At 40.0% G+C, this 14,840-nt stretch overlaps 1 protein-coding gene across 1 annotated transcript in view; it reads left to right on the top strand.

Moving 5' to 3' along the window:
- Window positions 1-874: 874 nt before the first annotated feature.
- The window catches only part of LOC126245076 (elongation factor Tu, mitochondrial), a 51,155-nt gene continuing 37,189 nt past the window's right edge, over window positions 875-14,840 (top strand). Inside the window, exons 1-4 of the mRNA XM_049948288.1 lie at window positions 875-1,007; window positions 2,640-2,692; window positions 7,617-7,779; window positions 7,864-8,030. Of these exons, the coding sequence (XP_049804245.1) occupies window positions 971-1,007; window positions 2,640-2,692; window positions 7,617-7,779; window positions 7,864-8,030 (420 nt within the window). The 5' untranslated portion in view covers window positions 875-970. The remainder of the gene's footprint in view (window positions 1,008-2,639; window positions 2,693-7,616; window positions 7,780-7,863; window positions 8,031-14,840) is intronic.

Genomic DNA, 14,840 nt, shown 5'->3' on the forward strand with positions numbered 1-14,840 from the left:
ATATTTTCTAGACACATTTGCGCGTTTCTTTCTTGGAGAAAAAAATCTTTGCATGTTGAATGTGGTCTGTCGATCTGTGTGAAGATGTTTGTGAATGGAAACTGTTGTATGTTTTTTCTCGTACTTTATTTGGAAATCTAGAAAGATGCCTTACTGCTCAAACAACAAATACCTGACCCTTAACTAATTTTACTATAGATCGTCGTACTGTTATACATCCAACTATTCTACAACTTAGTCAAATATTTTGAACTAACGCTTTCACTGAATGAAACCACAGAAATTTTCGTGTTTTCTACTACTCTCTTGACATCGTTTACATATCTATCAGCCTCAAAATAACCTCAAACGCACAATTTTACCTTTCTGCGTGCTTAATGCTCTCTTTAGAAGCGCTATTTCTGCAGACGACCCATACAGTAATATGAATAATAATATAAATAAAAATAATAAATATGAAATAACGTACATGAAAATACTCAGTGTGCTCTTCAGTTGTTTCCAGCTTACTTCGACGGGAACGCTATTCCGGGAATAACTAACCGGGGAATAAAGTGGTGTCAACAACGCACGCTCCAAGTTAGCTAGTGGTCAGCCTTTTGCACGGTTAGCTATTCCTGGATTTAACCAGAGATTGTGCAACTGACCCTTTTTTTGTAAAAACGCGTTGTAGACTGACAATTTTTGTCAATGTTATTGAGAGTGAGACGTCGCTTCAATATATCGAAGGTTTAACAAACTAGTATTGGCAATAAATATCTGAACGTTTGCAGGCCCCTCTTGAAAGGGTGTATTGGATGCCAAAGAGATTAGAATTGTAAACTTCTTCTTGGATGCAGTGAGCTCAATACTGAAATACCAAATATCTTCCTACAGCATTGTCATTGGTCCAAGGAGCTTAGGTGTGTAACTTCGTTGCGTGAACAAACAAAACAGAAGAACTAAGAGATCTGTGGCAAAGTACCTGGAAATGGCGTGGGTTACGACGAGAATTATTTTTAGTCCAAGTGAGTTTGTAAATGATGTAGTATGAAAAGTCTTTTTCATGACTGAAATCGAGAAAGACAGACAAATCGTGCGTTGTGTTGTAACAACACACAAAATCCAACAATCACAACACAATTTTAGGTTATGTTCGTGGATATATACTGTTTAAATTAACTACAAAATGTTTATGTTGTAAAGAGAGGTGTGAGACATGCACTTAATTGAGTATACTAGAGCAGTCCCATTCTTCATTTGTTTCTCCGAAATCATGTTTGGCTACAGTGGCTCTGCCGGTGTCTATACAATGCAAAATACCTTAAACGGTTGTGGTCATTGACTTGTTATATATAGATTCAATAAACACGGGAACATTATTACTTCATATTTCGTCGTTAGATATTTGATCATTAGGACGGACAGTATCAAATTTCAAATTCGATTTTATGTTCTGCTAATCTATTTTTCTTATCAAGTGGAATGAAGATATTGGGTACCGGTAACAGTTACATCATGGACCCTCTTTGCAATTTTCGAAGATTATGTACGAAATTTGTACATAAAATCCATCGAAATACTCCTCGGAGACCTGCCCATTATGTAACATAGTTTTCCTGAATTTATCTTAATGTATCACTTGCACGAAGTTTGGTGCGACCATAGACGTCAGTTTACGCCGCAGGTCAGTTAGTTTCAACAGCAAAGAGGAACGTGTCCACCAGTAGGCCTACACACAATATATAGATGTCGATTTCCTTTAGTTGAATGAAGCGTATACTGTGTGTCATTTAGTATTGTGCTGCAGTGTCAGTATTCAAAATTTATAATAGTAAAAATTTGCAGAAATTCCTGCTTGACTACAGCATTAGTAATGCATCCTGCTAATGGTGCAAGGGTAGAATGTGTTCTTTCATGGTTGTTGTTTAATTTTATGGAATAAACACCACATCATTTCTCAGTTATGGGTGCATTAGGAATAGAAAAACACCAGTTCATTTAGTTATGCTCAGAGGTATAATACATCAACAAACCACAATCTTGGTCACTACTTTGTGCACTGGTAGTGACGAGTAATACACCAGAACAACTCACTAAATTAAATTGCTGACTGCAGATTATTGGACATAGTAACGTATACTGTCCCACACGTGTCGCACACATTTGATATGATACAAATAATGGTCATATCAGCAGATGAAGTAAACATTATGGTGACAGTGATTAAGACACTGGACTGCTCCATACCAACAAGGAAATGAATCTCAGAGCAACATACTGATGTTTCTGTGTGGTTTCTTACATTAGATAGATCTTTGGATAATTTTGACATGGCTGTGGCTGATTTCATAACATGTGAAATAGTTCACTTTCTCAGATGACTTTGTCCGTGAGTCAGACTGGTCTTTCCCCAGCCCCCCCCCCCCCCTCCCCTGCCTTTGATACATAGGGTAAGTTGCCACACTTTCATGTGTAGCCTAAAGATTTACTAGTTAAAGTTTTTTCAACTTTTGGTTAGAGAATTCATTTACAACATGATCAGATTTACTTTTTAACTTTTTTGTTGCCTTTGAAAGTGCAAATTGTATCTCTTAATTTTTTTATAAATAACTATGTGATTGTACTATATTTAATATTTTACTATTTTATGATTTCAGTTCTACGACAGACAGTCAAGAAAGTTCTATTTGCAGCAGAAGCACGTCAGTTGGTATGTGAATTTTATAAACCACGATTAATATGACTCAACTGTATCTGTATTGTATTGTTATATATACCTTATTTTCATTGTGCAAGATTCAGTAGCCTATTGAGTACCACGAGTTTGTATCCATTTATATGGCAGTTTTAAGCTGAAAGTTATCTGAGTTACGTGAGGGCATTACAGGCAAATAATTATTCAGCCAGAGTGTCAGGAAGGAATGTAAATATAATTGTGACTCACACTGTATAAGGTGGTTATTTTTGGTCTTCAGCGCAAATACTGGTTTAATCAGTTTCGCCATGCTAGTCCATCATATGCTGTGTTAATATCTGCATAACTACTGAAACATATCCACTTGGATCTGCTTACTGTTGTTAGGTTGCTGTCTCTCTCGACAATTTTTTGCACCCCTCCCTCTGCACTTACTTTTATTACCAATTTAACTAATCCCTGATATGCCGTATCAACCCCTCTTCCTTTAGTCAGGTTGTAACATAGAACTCTTTTTCTCCTGAATCTGATTCTATACCTGTTCATTAGATACTTGATTTATAGACCTATATCTAATATGCATTTTCCTGTAGCACCATGTGAAAAATCTTCCCTTTTCCTGTTGTCTGCTGTTTATAATCAATAATTCACTTCCATATCAGACTGCACTCTGTCAAATACTTTCAGCAAAGACACCTTAAGCCTTAACTGTAGTCTGTTTGATATTAACACATGTCTGCCTGTTGCTATAATTATTCTTTTTACTGCCAGTCTTTGTTTAATATACTTTGTTTCTGCCACTGACAGTTACTTTTCTCCCTAAATAACAACTCATTCAATTTGATTTTGTGTGTGTGTGTGTGTGTGTGTGTGTGTGTGTGTGTGTGTGTTTTTGTTTGTTCTAAGAAATATTAAAAATAAAAACTACTTTTAATACTTATACAGTTACAAATTGTTGAAGCTTTTGTGGTCATTACTTGCCATTTGTCTTGGGATCTTCAGTTGTTTGATGATTCTTCTGGTATTTTGTCAGGATGAGCAGTAGGTTCAATATCCACAGCTGGCGGTGAACTGTAGTTAAGCCTGCAGCCAGAGATGATGTGTACTTCTGCCAATTTTTTTAGGACCTTGACTGGTCATTACTGCTGTGCCCCCCCCCCCCCCACCTCCCCCCCAATTTCCCTGTCCCCTATTACTTTCAGTGGTTGCTTACTGCAGCGCAGCAATTTAGTACCCTTTAACCTTGAGACTTTCTTCTTTATTATTTAATCTTTTATATTTATTATTTAGTCTTTTATAAATTTGTTAATTTCTATGGCTTCATTAATAAGTTGGCTCGGTAGCTCTTCACCACAGCGAAAACTGTCATGTTGGTAAGTTGTATAATATGGTCAGTCTCCCACAGCACGTACTCTGTCAATGGCAATTTCTCAACCTGGAAGGCCATTTATGTTTGATGATCTTGGTCTTGATGGACTGTCCAGCCATTCCAACATAGATCTTTCTACATGTATTAAGGTATGCAGTATATTCCGGACATTGCGATTGGCTCCTATATGCACTTTGAAAGTCTGCGACCCCCCCCCCCCCCCTCCCCCGTATACAGCCAATCCTGACTGTCACCCTGGAGATGTACAGCAGGAAGGCTGTATCCAACATTTCTTCATCCCACATGTCACTTCACCACGTGTTGTTTTTTGTGATCCCCCCCCCTCCGGAAGTGGTGGAGTGCACATGCTCCTGAAAACACAATACAGGTGTTTCATCTTGCATCCAAGATACTACTGTTGACATATTTGTCTTTCATGCATTACAAGCATATTAATTCTCCAACTGCAGGTAATTTTCATTCAATAATTAAAATAGGTATAAAGATTGTATGGAAGGAATGTAACAAGAAAATTAAAATCTGAATTTAGAAGTGATTTTTAATTGACATTTAACAACATATATAATGTGGGAAATGTGCGAATTTTGTTAATCATCATAAGCACAAGAGAAACTTGCTGATAGTTTCTCTGAGTGTGGTATATCTTGAAGCAAAATACACAAGTTCATGTTTCATCCTTGCACCAGGTTTTCGTTTCTTTCTGCATTTTTTTCGCATCAGCATTTTTTCTGCAACAGCACACATTGTATGAGGTTCCTTTTTTATTGGATTCAGAGGTATGAGGAATATTAATGTGTTTTTCTATCAATCTTGTTGCACTTGTATCTCCTTGTACATGTTGAGATAATGCATGCACGTATTTCTCGAAAATCACTTCAGTTACTTCCTTTATAAATTCCGAAAATGTTTTCTTTATGTTTGAATTTTTTTTTTTTATTATAATAAATGTGTTGAACAGAAATTGATCAAGAAGATGTTGAAATAATAGACTTTCTTGTGATATTTCTTCTGCTGTTTCCACATGGTCTCATAGTAAGAAAGTTCTCAATCCGCTTTGTCAGTGCTATCCACTGTATTGTTATAGTCACATATCATCTTAATTTCATTATTTGTCACTTCTTTTTGCTTTCTTTGTCTGATTGTCCATCACTATCACGGAAGATTTTCTCAGAATGTTACTATCTCTTTCCAAACTTACAGAATCTTCAGTGGCTTCTCTATTTTCAGTATCGTCAGTCTCATCACCAGAATCTATTGCGCGTTTTGACATATTGAGAATATAGGCTCACTGTCAACACCGATGCTGCACTGTTGAATATAAATTATTCTTTTCCATTGTTGAGATTATGCAGCTGTTGAGTGATAATTGAAGGAACATGTGAACACAGCTGCATTAATTTGTCGTTTGCAGTTTGTCGACTACATTCATTTTCAAGTGACATCCAGTAGATGAAGATAACATCATTAGTTATACAGCAAGTGAAGTAATTTGATGCAATGTGCATGCAAATACGCTCTTACAAATGAGATGACTGGCCGTGTTTTAGTGAGAAATCGTGTTCAGACTTTTCTTGCTGCTTTGCTGTAAATTTCATATTGTTAGCAACAGTTTGTTGCTTAAAACTGCCTGGTGCCTGGTATATATACTACAATGTGATCAGACATATCATAAATTGTCCATTTCCATGGGGTGTGAATCCTGAGAATGTTAAAATGCAACTCCTGATGCTCCAGAACAACAGAAAAATATTAGATGGGTTATAGTTACTTCTGACATTCAGATATCCCAGAAATTGTACCCGACATAACAGCATGCCACACAGATTCATGCAGAAAGAGTTGAATGCACATTGCATGCTGCTCATAGGTGAAGGTTTAATCATGCCCATTTCCTGGCTTGGATAATGATTCAGGAGTTTGTAAAGATATGGCTCCATTTGTGTCAGATTTTGATAAATGCTGTGGCCCAGATTCTCACAATTCCTGGTAATGAGCACATGTAGAAAGGGGTATTTGTTAATTCTTTTCTACCCCCATAATAATCTTGATTGTTGGCATGGAGGCTGTTCAGCTGTCTTAGGTCTCCAACCATCAAAACTGACAAGGATTTCATCAGTCCAAGTTTTAGATTCTCCAGCTTCTCGAGGAAACGTCTAGAGTCTTTTGTGGATATGATGATCTTTCTCTTTTGTGGCTGAAACCAACTGACCAAGTTTGTCATCATCAACGCTTCTCGCTCTCTTATGTATAAATTGGCAAGATACTTCACCACTCCTTTTCAGCCATACGTTAATTTAATGTACGGTACTGGTACAGTGAAATCGCTTTGGTCATGGGAAAAACTTAGTGACTCCCTAAGGCATTTGAACAGTCTCTACGCCAACAGCAGACTTACTATGACACTAAGAGTGGATCAACGGCTACCCCTTCTAAATGAACACATCGTGTATTGAAAACTAACACACATCGACCAATGTCTGCACAAATTTTCAAAAACGCTCCTGGCGCCAGAAAAGAGGAGTGATTAATATTCTCAAAACCCGTGGAAGACAAATGTATTAGCTGCAGCACCTCAAAAGCGAGATGCAGCATCTGGGCCGTGTTCTGAGGACCAGCGGGTACTACATCAGTGCTACAAAGCCTACAGAGTGACACATATGAAGACTACATGTTGGTTACAGGCGCTCTGCCTTGCATCCCTAGGGTGACATACAAAATCAGTGGTATGTTCAGCAAACACGGCATAAAGACTATTTACGAATGGACCAAAACAATCAAAATGTGTCTCAGGCTGGCAAAGGACAAAAGGGCCCACTGGCAGTGTTTGAAATATATTGCATACCTGAGTACATGTAGAAAGCTGTGTTGAAATGACTGGACGTCCATAGACACCAGGACCATTGAACATAAGCTGCATTGCAGGTTGGGACAGGTGGAAAAATCTGCCATGCTAGAGCACCCTCTGTGTGAGACTAACCACATAACAATTTCTCAGCCATTTGTTCAGGGAAGCCATAGAAATTGACAAACATGACAAACAGTTTCAACAAGAAAGAAGAAATCTCAGCCTAAATAATCATGGATTTCTCGTGCTACAATAAATGAGCATTTTATGTAACAAGTAACAGTATCAAACGTATGGAAAAGCTCTTGGAGATAGGTAAGACAGGTACATTTCATCTCTGACTGCACAGTGGACTAGTCTGTCACCTGCAATGGAGGTAGAATCTTCAGTTAACCATTCATATTGGCACAACACAGGAAAAATTATTAAACAATTTGGCCAAAGTTCCCGAGACAAAAGTCAACAGATGATACATCACTTACACATTTGTTGGGTTGAATATGTATCTCTTCAATAAGTGGATAATGAATATGTGTGTGTGTGTGTGTGTGTGTGTGTGTGTGTGTGTGTGTGTGTGTGTGTGACTAAATGTTTGACTGCTGAACAAAGAGCATCAGGAAAGTTGTCAATAAGACTACTGCACAAATCTTACTTCTAAAACGTTACATTATTTCAAAATCTGAATCAGTGTTGTTATTTTTCAGCATTGCCAAGTCAGTGTCAAGAAACTTTTCTTACCATCAGCACAGTTTACTAGGTCATATGCTGAGAAGAAAGTATTTACACGTGACAAACCACATTGTAATGTGGGAACTATTGGACATGTTGATCATGGAAAAACTACACTAACAGCAGCTATTACAAAAGGTTAATGTGGATCTTGAAATTTTCGATTTGCTTGAGTACAAATATTGTTATATACTCATGTGATATTATTGCTCTCTCTTCTAGTCCTCGCTGACAAGAAATTGGCTCAAGCGAAAGGTTATGCAGAAATTGATAATGCCCCAGAAGAACGTGCGCGTGGTATCACCATCAATGTTGCACATATTGAATACCAGACCGACAGTCGCCATTATAGTCATACAGATTGTCCTGGTCATGCTGACTATATCAAGGTATAGTGATAATAGTTGGATTACTCACCTCACAGATATTATTAACAAGCAGAAGACACTGGACATGCCCAACTGATTTGGTACGTGGGTAAACGTTACATAGTTTACACCCCTCAAATTTTTCATATATTATGCATGATATTTATACATAATATGCATCAAAATATTTGTCTAAGACTTCTCTATTACCTAATGTAGATGTCCTGACTTTACCTGCAGTTTCAGCTTTCATTATGAAAAGAATGTTAAATATGGTATTAGTGTAGACTATATGCTATGCTACAGATTAATCTTTATCACTACCTTTATTTTGCACACATTTTCAATTCCAAATTAAGCTAGACCATGGTTGGTAAGTTCCTTTTGTACTACCTACACTGAAATTCTGTCATGATGTTCAATCAACTCAAAATTAACAGGACAGATAGATAAATGAAAACATTTACACCATCATGTATATGCGGTGTGCAAACCCATATTTCTAAGAAATCGAGAAAAGAGACTCTTACAACTGTCCCTTAATATTCATAAGATTAGTGCTCCAGTCATAGATGCATTCTGCAGTTTTTCCTTCATATTGACATAGATGAGAATAAGAGGGATAATAAGTTAAACAAATCAACAAGTAATACTAACGAGGTAGGCAAATAAATTGTGGAAACAAACAAGAAAAATCCAGGATGGAATAATGACAGTGTTAGGAAAGGGATAGACAGCTACTTGCCATATAGAGGAGATGTTGAGTCGCAGACAAGCATAACAAAAGACTGCTAAACATGCTAGCTTTTGGCCAAAACGCCTTCTTGTAAAATAGACAAAACACACATGCACACTCACGCAAGCACAACTCTCATGCACATGACCACTGTGTCTGGCTGCTGAAGCCAGACTGCAAGCAGCTGCACATGATGGGAGAAGTAACCTGGCTGCTGGGAGTAAGGTGGAGGCTGAAGCAGGAAAGGTTAGCAGGTTAGGAGTGGGGGTCAGTAAATTGCTGCTTGCAGGTGTATGCACGGATATATTGCAGGGAGAATTCCCATCTGCACAATTCAGAAAAGCTGGTGTTCATATTATGAAGGATCGACAGGGTGCAGGCTGTGAAGCAGTCATTGAAGTGAAGAACATTGTGATGGGCAGTATGTTGAGCAACTGGATGGTCCAGCTGTCTCTTGGACACAATTTGTCGGTGGCCATCCATGCATACAGGCAGCTTGTTGGTTGTCATGCCCACATAGAATGCAGCACAGCGGCTGCAGCTCAGTTTGTAGCTCACATGACTTTTCACAGGTATCCCTACCTTTGGTGCGATAAGTGATGCTTGTGACCAAACTAGAGTAAGTGGTGGTGGGAGGCTGTATGGGACATGGGTATGAGTCTTGAGGCAAGGGGTTTGGGAGTAGGGATGGACGAGGATATAGCTTGGATTTTGGTGGGCGGCAGGATATAGAGTGATAGTGAGTAGTATATTCCTCATTTCAAGGCATGACGAGATGTAGTTCAAACCCTGGTGGAGAATGTGATTCAGTTGCTCCAGTCCTGGGTGGAACTGAATCACTAGGGGAATGCTCCTTTGTGACCATACAGAGGGACTCTGGGAAGTGGTGGGTGACTTGAAGGATACAGTACAGGACACTTGCTTTTTACAAGGTTGGGAGGGTTATTTCTTCAATCCAGATCACAAAGATGTCATCAATGAACCTAAACCAGGTGAGGAGTTCTCGATTCTGGGTGGTTAGGAAAGATCCCTCGAGATGGCCCATGAATAGGTTGGTGTAGGATGGTGCCATACGGATGCTCATTGGCAAACCATGGATTTGGTGGCTTGAAGACATCACTTACAAACAAGGGCTACTTTTGAAAGCAGTCAAGTGAATTACAAACGAAGCTGCAACCACTGTGCTGCATTCTATGTGGGAATGACAACCAACAAGCTGTCTGTCCACATGAGTGGCCACCAACAAACTGTAGCCAAGAAACAGCTGGATCACCCAGTTTCTGAGCATGTTGCACAACACAATGCTCTTCATAGCCTGCGCCATGTGGATCCTTACTACTAACACCAGCCTTTCTGAATTGCACTGGGGAACTCCCCCTGCAATATGTCCTACATTCCCGTACCACTCTCCCCCTGTGTCAATGTTCCTTAATTCCTGTCCTTCCCCTTCCCTGCCCCAATTCCAGCACTACACATTTTGCCATCTCACCAACAACCTTTTTTCCCTCCTCTAGTTCTCTTCTGGTCCCTTTTGCCCCTCTCCTCGAACCTCGTGACTGCACCTAGCTGTCTTATCCCAGCCCCACCGCATCCCTACATCCTCCCGTAAGCCGCACTTTACTGTCCCTCCAATCCTACCCTTCTTGTCCCTCCCCTTCTCCAGTCCAGCCTTTCCCCTCACATGCAGTTGCTCATAGTCTGGCCTCAGCGGCCAGAGACAGTGGTCATGTATGTGTGAGCTGTGCTTGCATGAATGTGTGTCTGTGTTACCTACTTTAGAACAAGACAATTTGGTTGAAAGCTTACATGTTTAGCTCTCTTTTTTGTTGTGCCTGTTGTGGCCGAGTGGTTCTAGGCGCTTCAGTCCGGAACCGCGCTGCTGCTACGATCACAGGTTCGAGTCCTGCCGCAGAGGCATGGATGTGTGTGAAGTCCTTAGGTTAGTTAGGTTTAAGTAGTTCAAAGCCTAGGGACTTATGACCTCTGATGTTAAGTCCCATAGTGATTAGAGCCCTTTGAACCTTTGTTGAGACTCAACTTTTCTAAATGATGAGTAGAAATCTATCCTTTTCATGATATCAATTCATGAATCAACTTGAATTAGTGGAGAACATTATAATTTTAGTCCTGCTTGTTTACACTTGCTCTTTTACTCTGTTACACATCCTTACATTTCTTTGTGTGACTAGTTGGATGACACTTACCGTATAAACACTTGAAGCAAATACAGTTTCATATCACTTTAGAAAGAGAACCACTGTTCAAATTGACATCAAGTTTGAACAGATGGACACAAAGCAGAATGTTTCTTAGGATTTTATGCTGATGCAGAGGGAAACGTCTTGGGGGGGGGGGGGGGTGCAACAAGAATTTGATGAATAGATGGGGCTGTATGTGTCGGAATATGAACACCAACAGTGTGTCTGAGATGCCCAACATGGCTTGTCTCCATGAAGAATCGTGCACTACTAGCAAAGCTTCTTTATGAGAAGGATAACTGTGTGCCAGTAGCCCTGCACAAGTTTTGCACACAGAAAGGTATGATAAAAGGCATTGGTCCAGAATCTGCAAGGATCTGGAGAAAATTATTACAACATTCGAAAAGACAGGTTCTTTTGAAGTGCAGTGTGCCAAGGAAGGAAAGCAATTGATCTGTCTGTAGATGATGTGGCCGCAGTATAGCAGGAGGGGTCAAGTTATTGTGTACAAAAATGCACTGCACAGGCAATTGCCTGGATGTTGGAATGCCTGTGAGCATGGTGCATAAAATCCTAAGAAACATTCTGCTTTGTGTCCATACAAGATCACATATATTCGGGAATTGCTTCCTGCTATCTGTCAGCAACACAAACATTCCCACTTCAATTTCTTGTTCACATGGAAGTGGGCAATGAATGGCCATGGAACATTCTGTGGGCAGACAAAGCCCATTTCCATCTCTAAGAACATGTTAATATACAGAAGTGCAGAATGTGGACAACAGAAAATCCACATGCACATCTGCTGGTACCACTTCATTCTCTGAAGGTGACTGTGTGGTTCAGGTTGATGGCATAGTTTATTGTAGGGCTGTATTTTTTTGAGGAGATGAGTCGTGCAGTTCCTGTTACCTGTACCATCACTGGTAAATATGATGAGTGTCTTGTGTGCACCACCATCATCCCAACCCTTCAGCAGTGTGGATGTGTGGGATCATTTGTATGCAAAATGGCACTCTTCCACACATTGCACAGCCAGCGAAGCAGCAGCCATAGAGCCGTTTTGGAAATGCTAGAATTGTGAGCCGTCATTTCCCTACAGCCTGGTTGTCCGGATCACATGATCTTAATCCGTGTGACTTCTGTCTGTGGGTGTATCTGAAAGATGTGTTCAGTGCTCCAGTTAAGAATATAGCTGAACTGAAGGCATGCATTGCATGATCTCTTCTGAATTTGACCACCCAGACACTTCGATCTGTAGTGGGACAAGCTGTTTCCCAGTTTCAACAAGTGGCAGAAAACTGTGGACAGTGTATTTAATGTGCCTTGCACCAATCTCATGACAACTAGAAACCAATGTCATTTTGCTTTTTATGCAGGTTTTGACCCCAGGACAATTAAAAACAAATTTTTCCCAACCCAGTATGTTATGACCTTGCCATAAATGTTGGTTGCTGAACTTGTGCAGTCATGCACATTTAACTGTACAGATGGTGTAACGTGCAACTCAAACCGTAACTGCTGTCTTGTGATTCATCTGTTTATTTGTAATGCCACCCTGTTTAGGTTAAGACACTTACAGTGTCATCTTTTGGTAAAATTTTTGTTAAATATTTTTGTTATGTGACATTTCCTCCTGTGTCAACAATATGCTTTTCATATTTGACGTCATTCCGAGCAGTGGTTCATTTCCTACAGCAGTTTTGAAAGTGGAACTTTAATTACGGACACCCTGTATATTTGTGACACCCAGAACATGCAGTGATATTGTTTCTACCTAGGTTTCAGCCAAAAGCAAACTTGCTTTACATTTTGAAACAAAATCTCCTTCAGTAACAAATTTTGATGCATAACATATGTACAGTAACATCCCTGAAAACACTGGTGCTGAAAGTTAATCATGAATGATGCTGTGGACCATTATTGTGTCCATGTTGTTGTGCAATACCGGTTGCATTCCAAAAGCAAATTGCAGTTATGAAACCCTCCTTTTCCCAGCAGTTTCAGTATGGAGAAAAATACAGGGTGTGTCACGAAAGACGTCCAGAAGGGGTCCACGAGTTGCGCAGCATGTTTGTCAGCTGTTGCCGCTGCGTCTGCCAATTGCCACTATGCATGGTTTTGGGACACCAATACTTTGCGTGTGTCCCCTACACTGTGCCACATAGTGGACCAGTGTTTTCTTTTGAGCTTTTTGTCAAGTTTAATCGCTTCAAATATTGTTGCTAGACATTATTATTGCAACTGCGCTAATTCCGGGGCTTCCCTGCAAGTATGTCACTGGGTCCAGTCCTCAGACACAAATATCATGCGTGTTTTGTCTGTACTTTGCGACTGAGTGTTTAGGTGTTAAAACAAGAGTTTCCTGTAGAGTTTGCATTCAGTATGTTGTACAAAAATGGAGTGTTTCTTGTATTGAACTATGCAAAAACAGAATCATACGTGGAATATCAGCTTGAGTTCATATAAAAATTTCCCAGCGTGCATGTTCCCAATTACTTGATGATACACAGATTAGTGAAGAAATTTCAAGAGACTGGATCTGTTAAACAAAGGCCCATAGAACCTAGTGTTATAACCGACAATAAATTAGACAAAATAGGGAGGCATTGGAGAGAAGTCTGAGAAAATCTCTGCGCCATTTGGCACTTCAGACTGGTGTTGAGCATCTGCTCATAGAGCTGTCCACAATTTGAAATTAAAACCATAAAAGGTAATGGTGGTGCATCAACTGAGGAATTCAGGTACTGTTGCTCAACATCATTATTGCAACTGGCTGTTACAGTCTGCTCAATGGGGAAGTTCATAGAGCAATAGGTGCTCTGAAAATCGTCATGAATTACATTGACAACCTCTGCATGATGTGAAAACAGGTGTGTGGTGTGCAATGAGTGCAAGATGAATTATTGGACCAATGTTTATCCACAAAACAATGTTTCTTTATCCCCGAAGCAATACATTACAACAAGTATGTAAAAAATATACTGAATCCCCCCCCCTTTTCTTTTCTTTCTTTGCAATGCGAGACCAAACATCAACAATGCTTTTGTGATAGCAATATGAAATGTTTTTGGTGATGGGATAGATGTATGGGCTCCTCCTCCTCCTGGTCTAAAACCGTGTGATTTTTATATTTGGAGAATGTTAAAAAAGCAAGGTGCGCACAACCAATCCCCCCGCATGCTTGAAGAGTTGGAAGACAGGTTGGCTTGTCATTTCCCAGATTTTGGCAGCCGAAATTCGTCAAGTGTTCGCTAATGTGTTCAGGAGATGTCAGGCTGCTCATGCTGTAGAGGGACATCATTTTGAGCACCTATTGTAAATATAAGTGAGCTTAAGTTAATCATATGGCAACGTTGTTCATGCTTGACTCTGGGGGGAGGGTGGGTAAGCGTGCTTGCAGCCGACTGCCGCCAGGCTAGTGTCGGAGAATAGAGTGCAGCAGCGACCGGTGGATGCAGTAGAAGGTAGAATCATCATCATCATCATCATCATCATCATCATCATCATTTAAGACTGATTATGCCTTTCAGCGTTCAGTCTGGAGTATAGCCCCCTTATAAAATTCCTCCATGATCCCCTATTCAGTGCTAACATTGGTGCCTCTTCTGATGTTAAACCTATTATGTCAAAATCATTCTTAACCGAATCCAGGTACCTTCTCCTTGGTCTGCCCCAACTCCTCCTACCCTCTAGTGCTGAACCCCTGCGTGTCTTGGGTAACCTTGCTTCACCCCTGCGTGTAACATGACCCCACCATCTAAGCCTGTTCGCCCTGACTGCTACATCTATAGAGTTCATTCCTAGTTTTTCTTTGATTTCCTCATTGTGGACACCCTCCTGCCATTGTTCCCATCTACTAGTACCTGCAATCACCCTAGCTACTTTCATATCCGT

Source organism: Schistocerca nitens, chromosome 1 (genome assembly GCF_023898315.1).
Source record: "Schistocerca nitens isolate TAMUIC-IGC-003100 chromosome 1, iqSchNite1.1, whole genome shotgun sequence".
Classification (NCBI taxonomy): Eukaryota; Metazoa; Arthropoda; class Insecta; order Orthoptera; family Acrididae; genus Schistocerca; species Schistocerca nitens.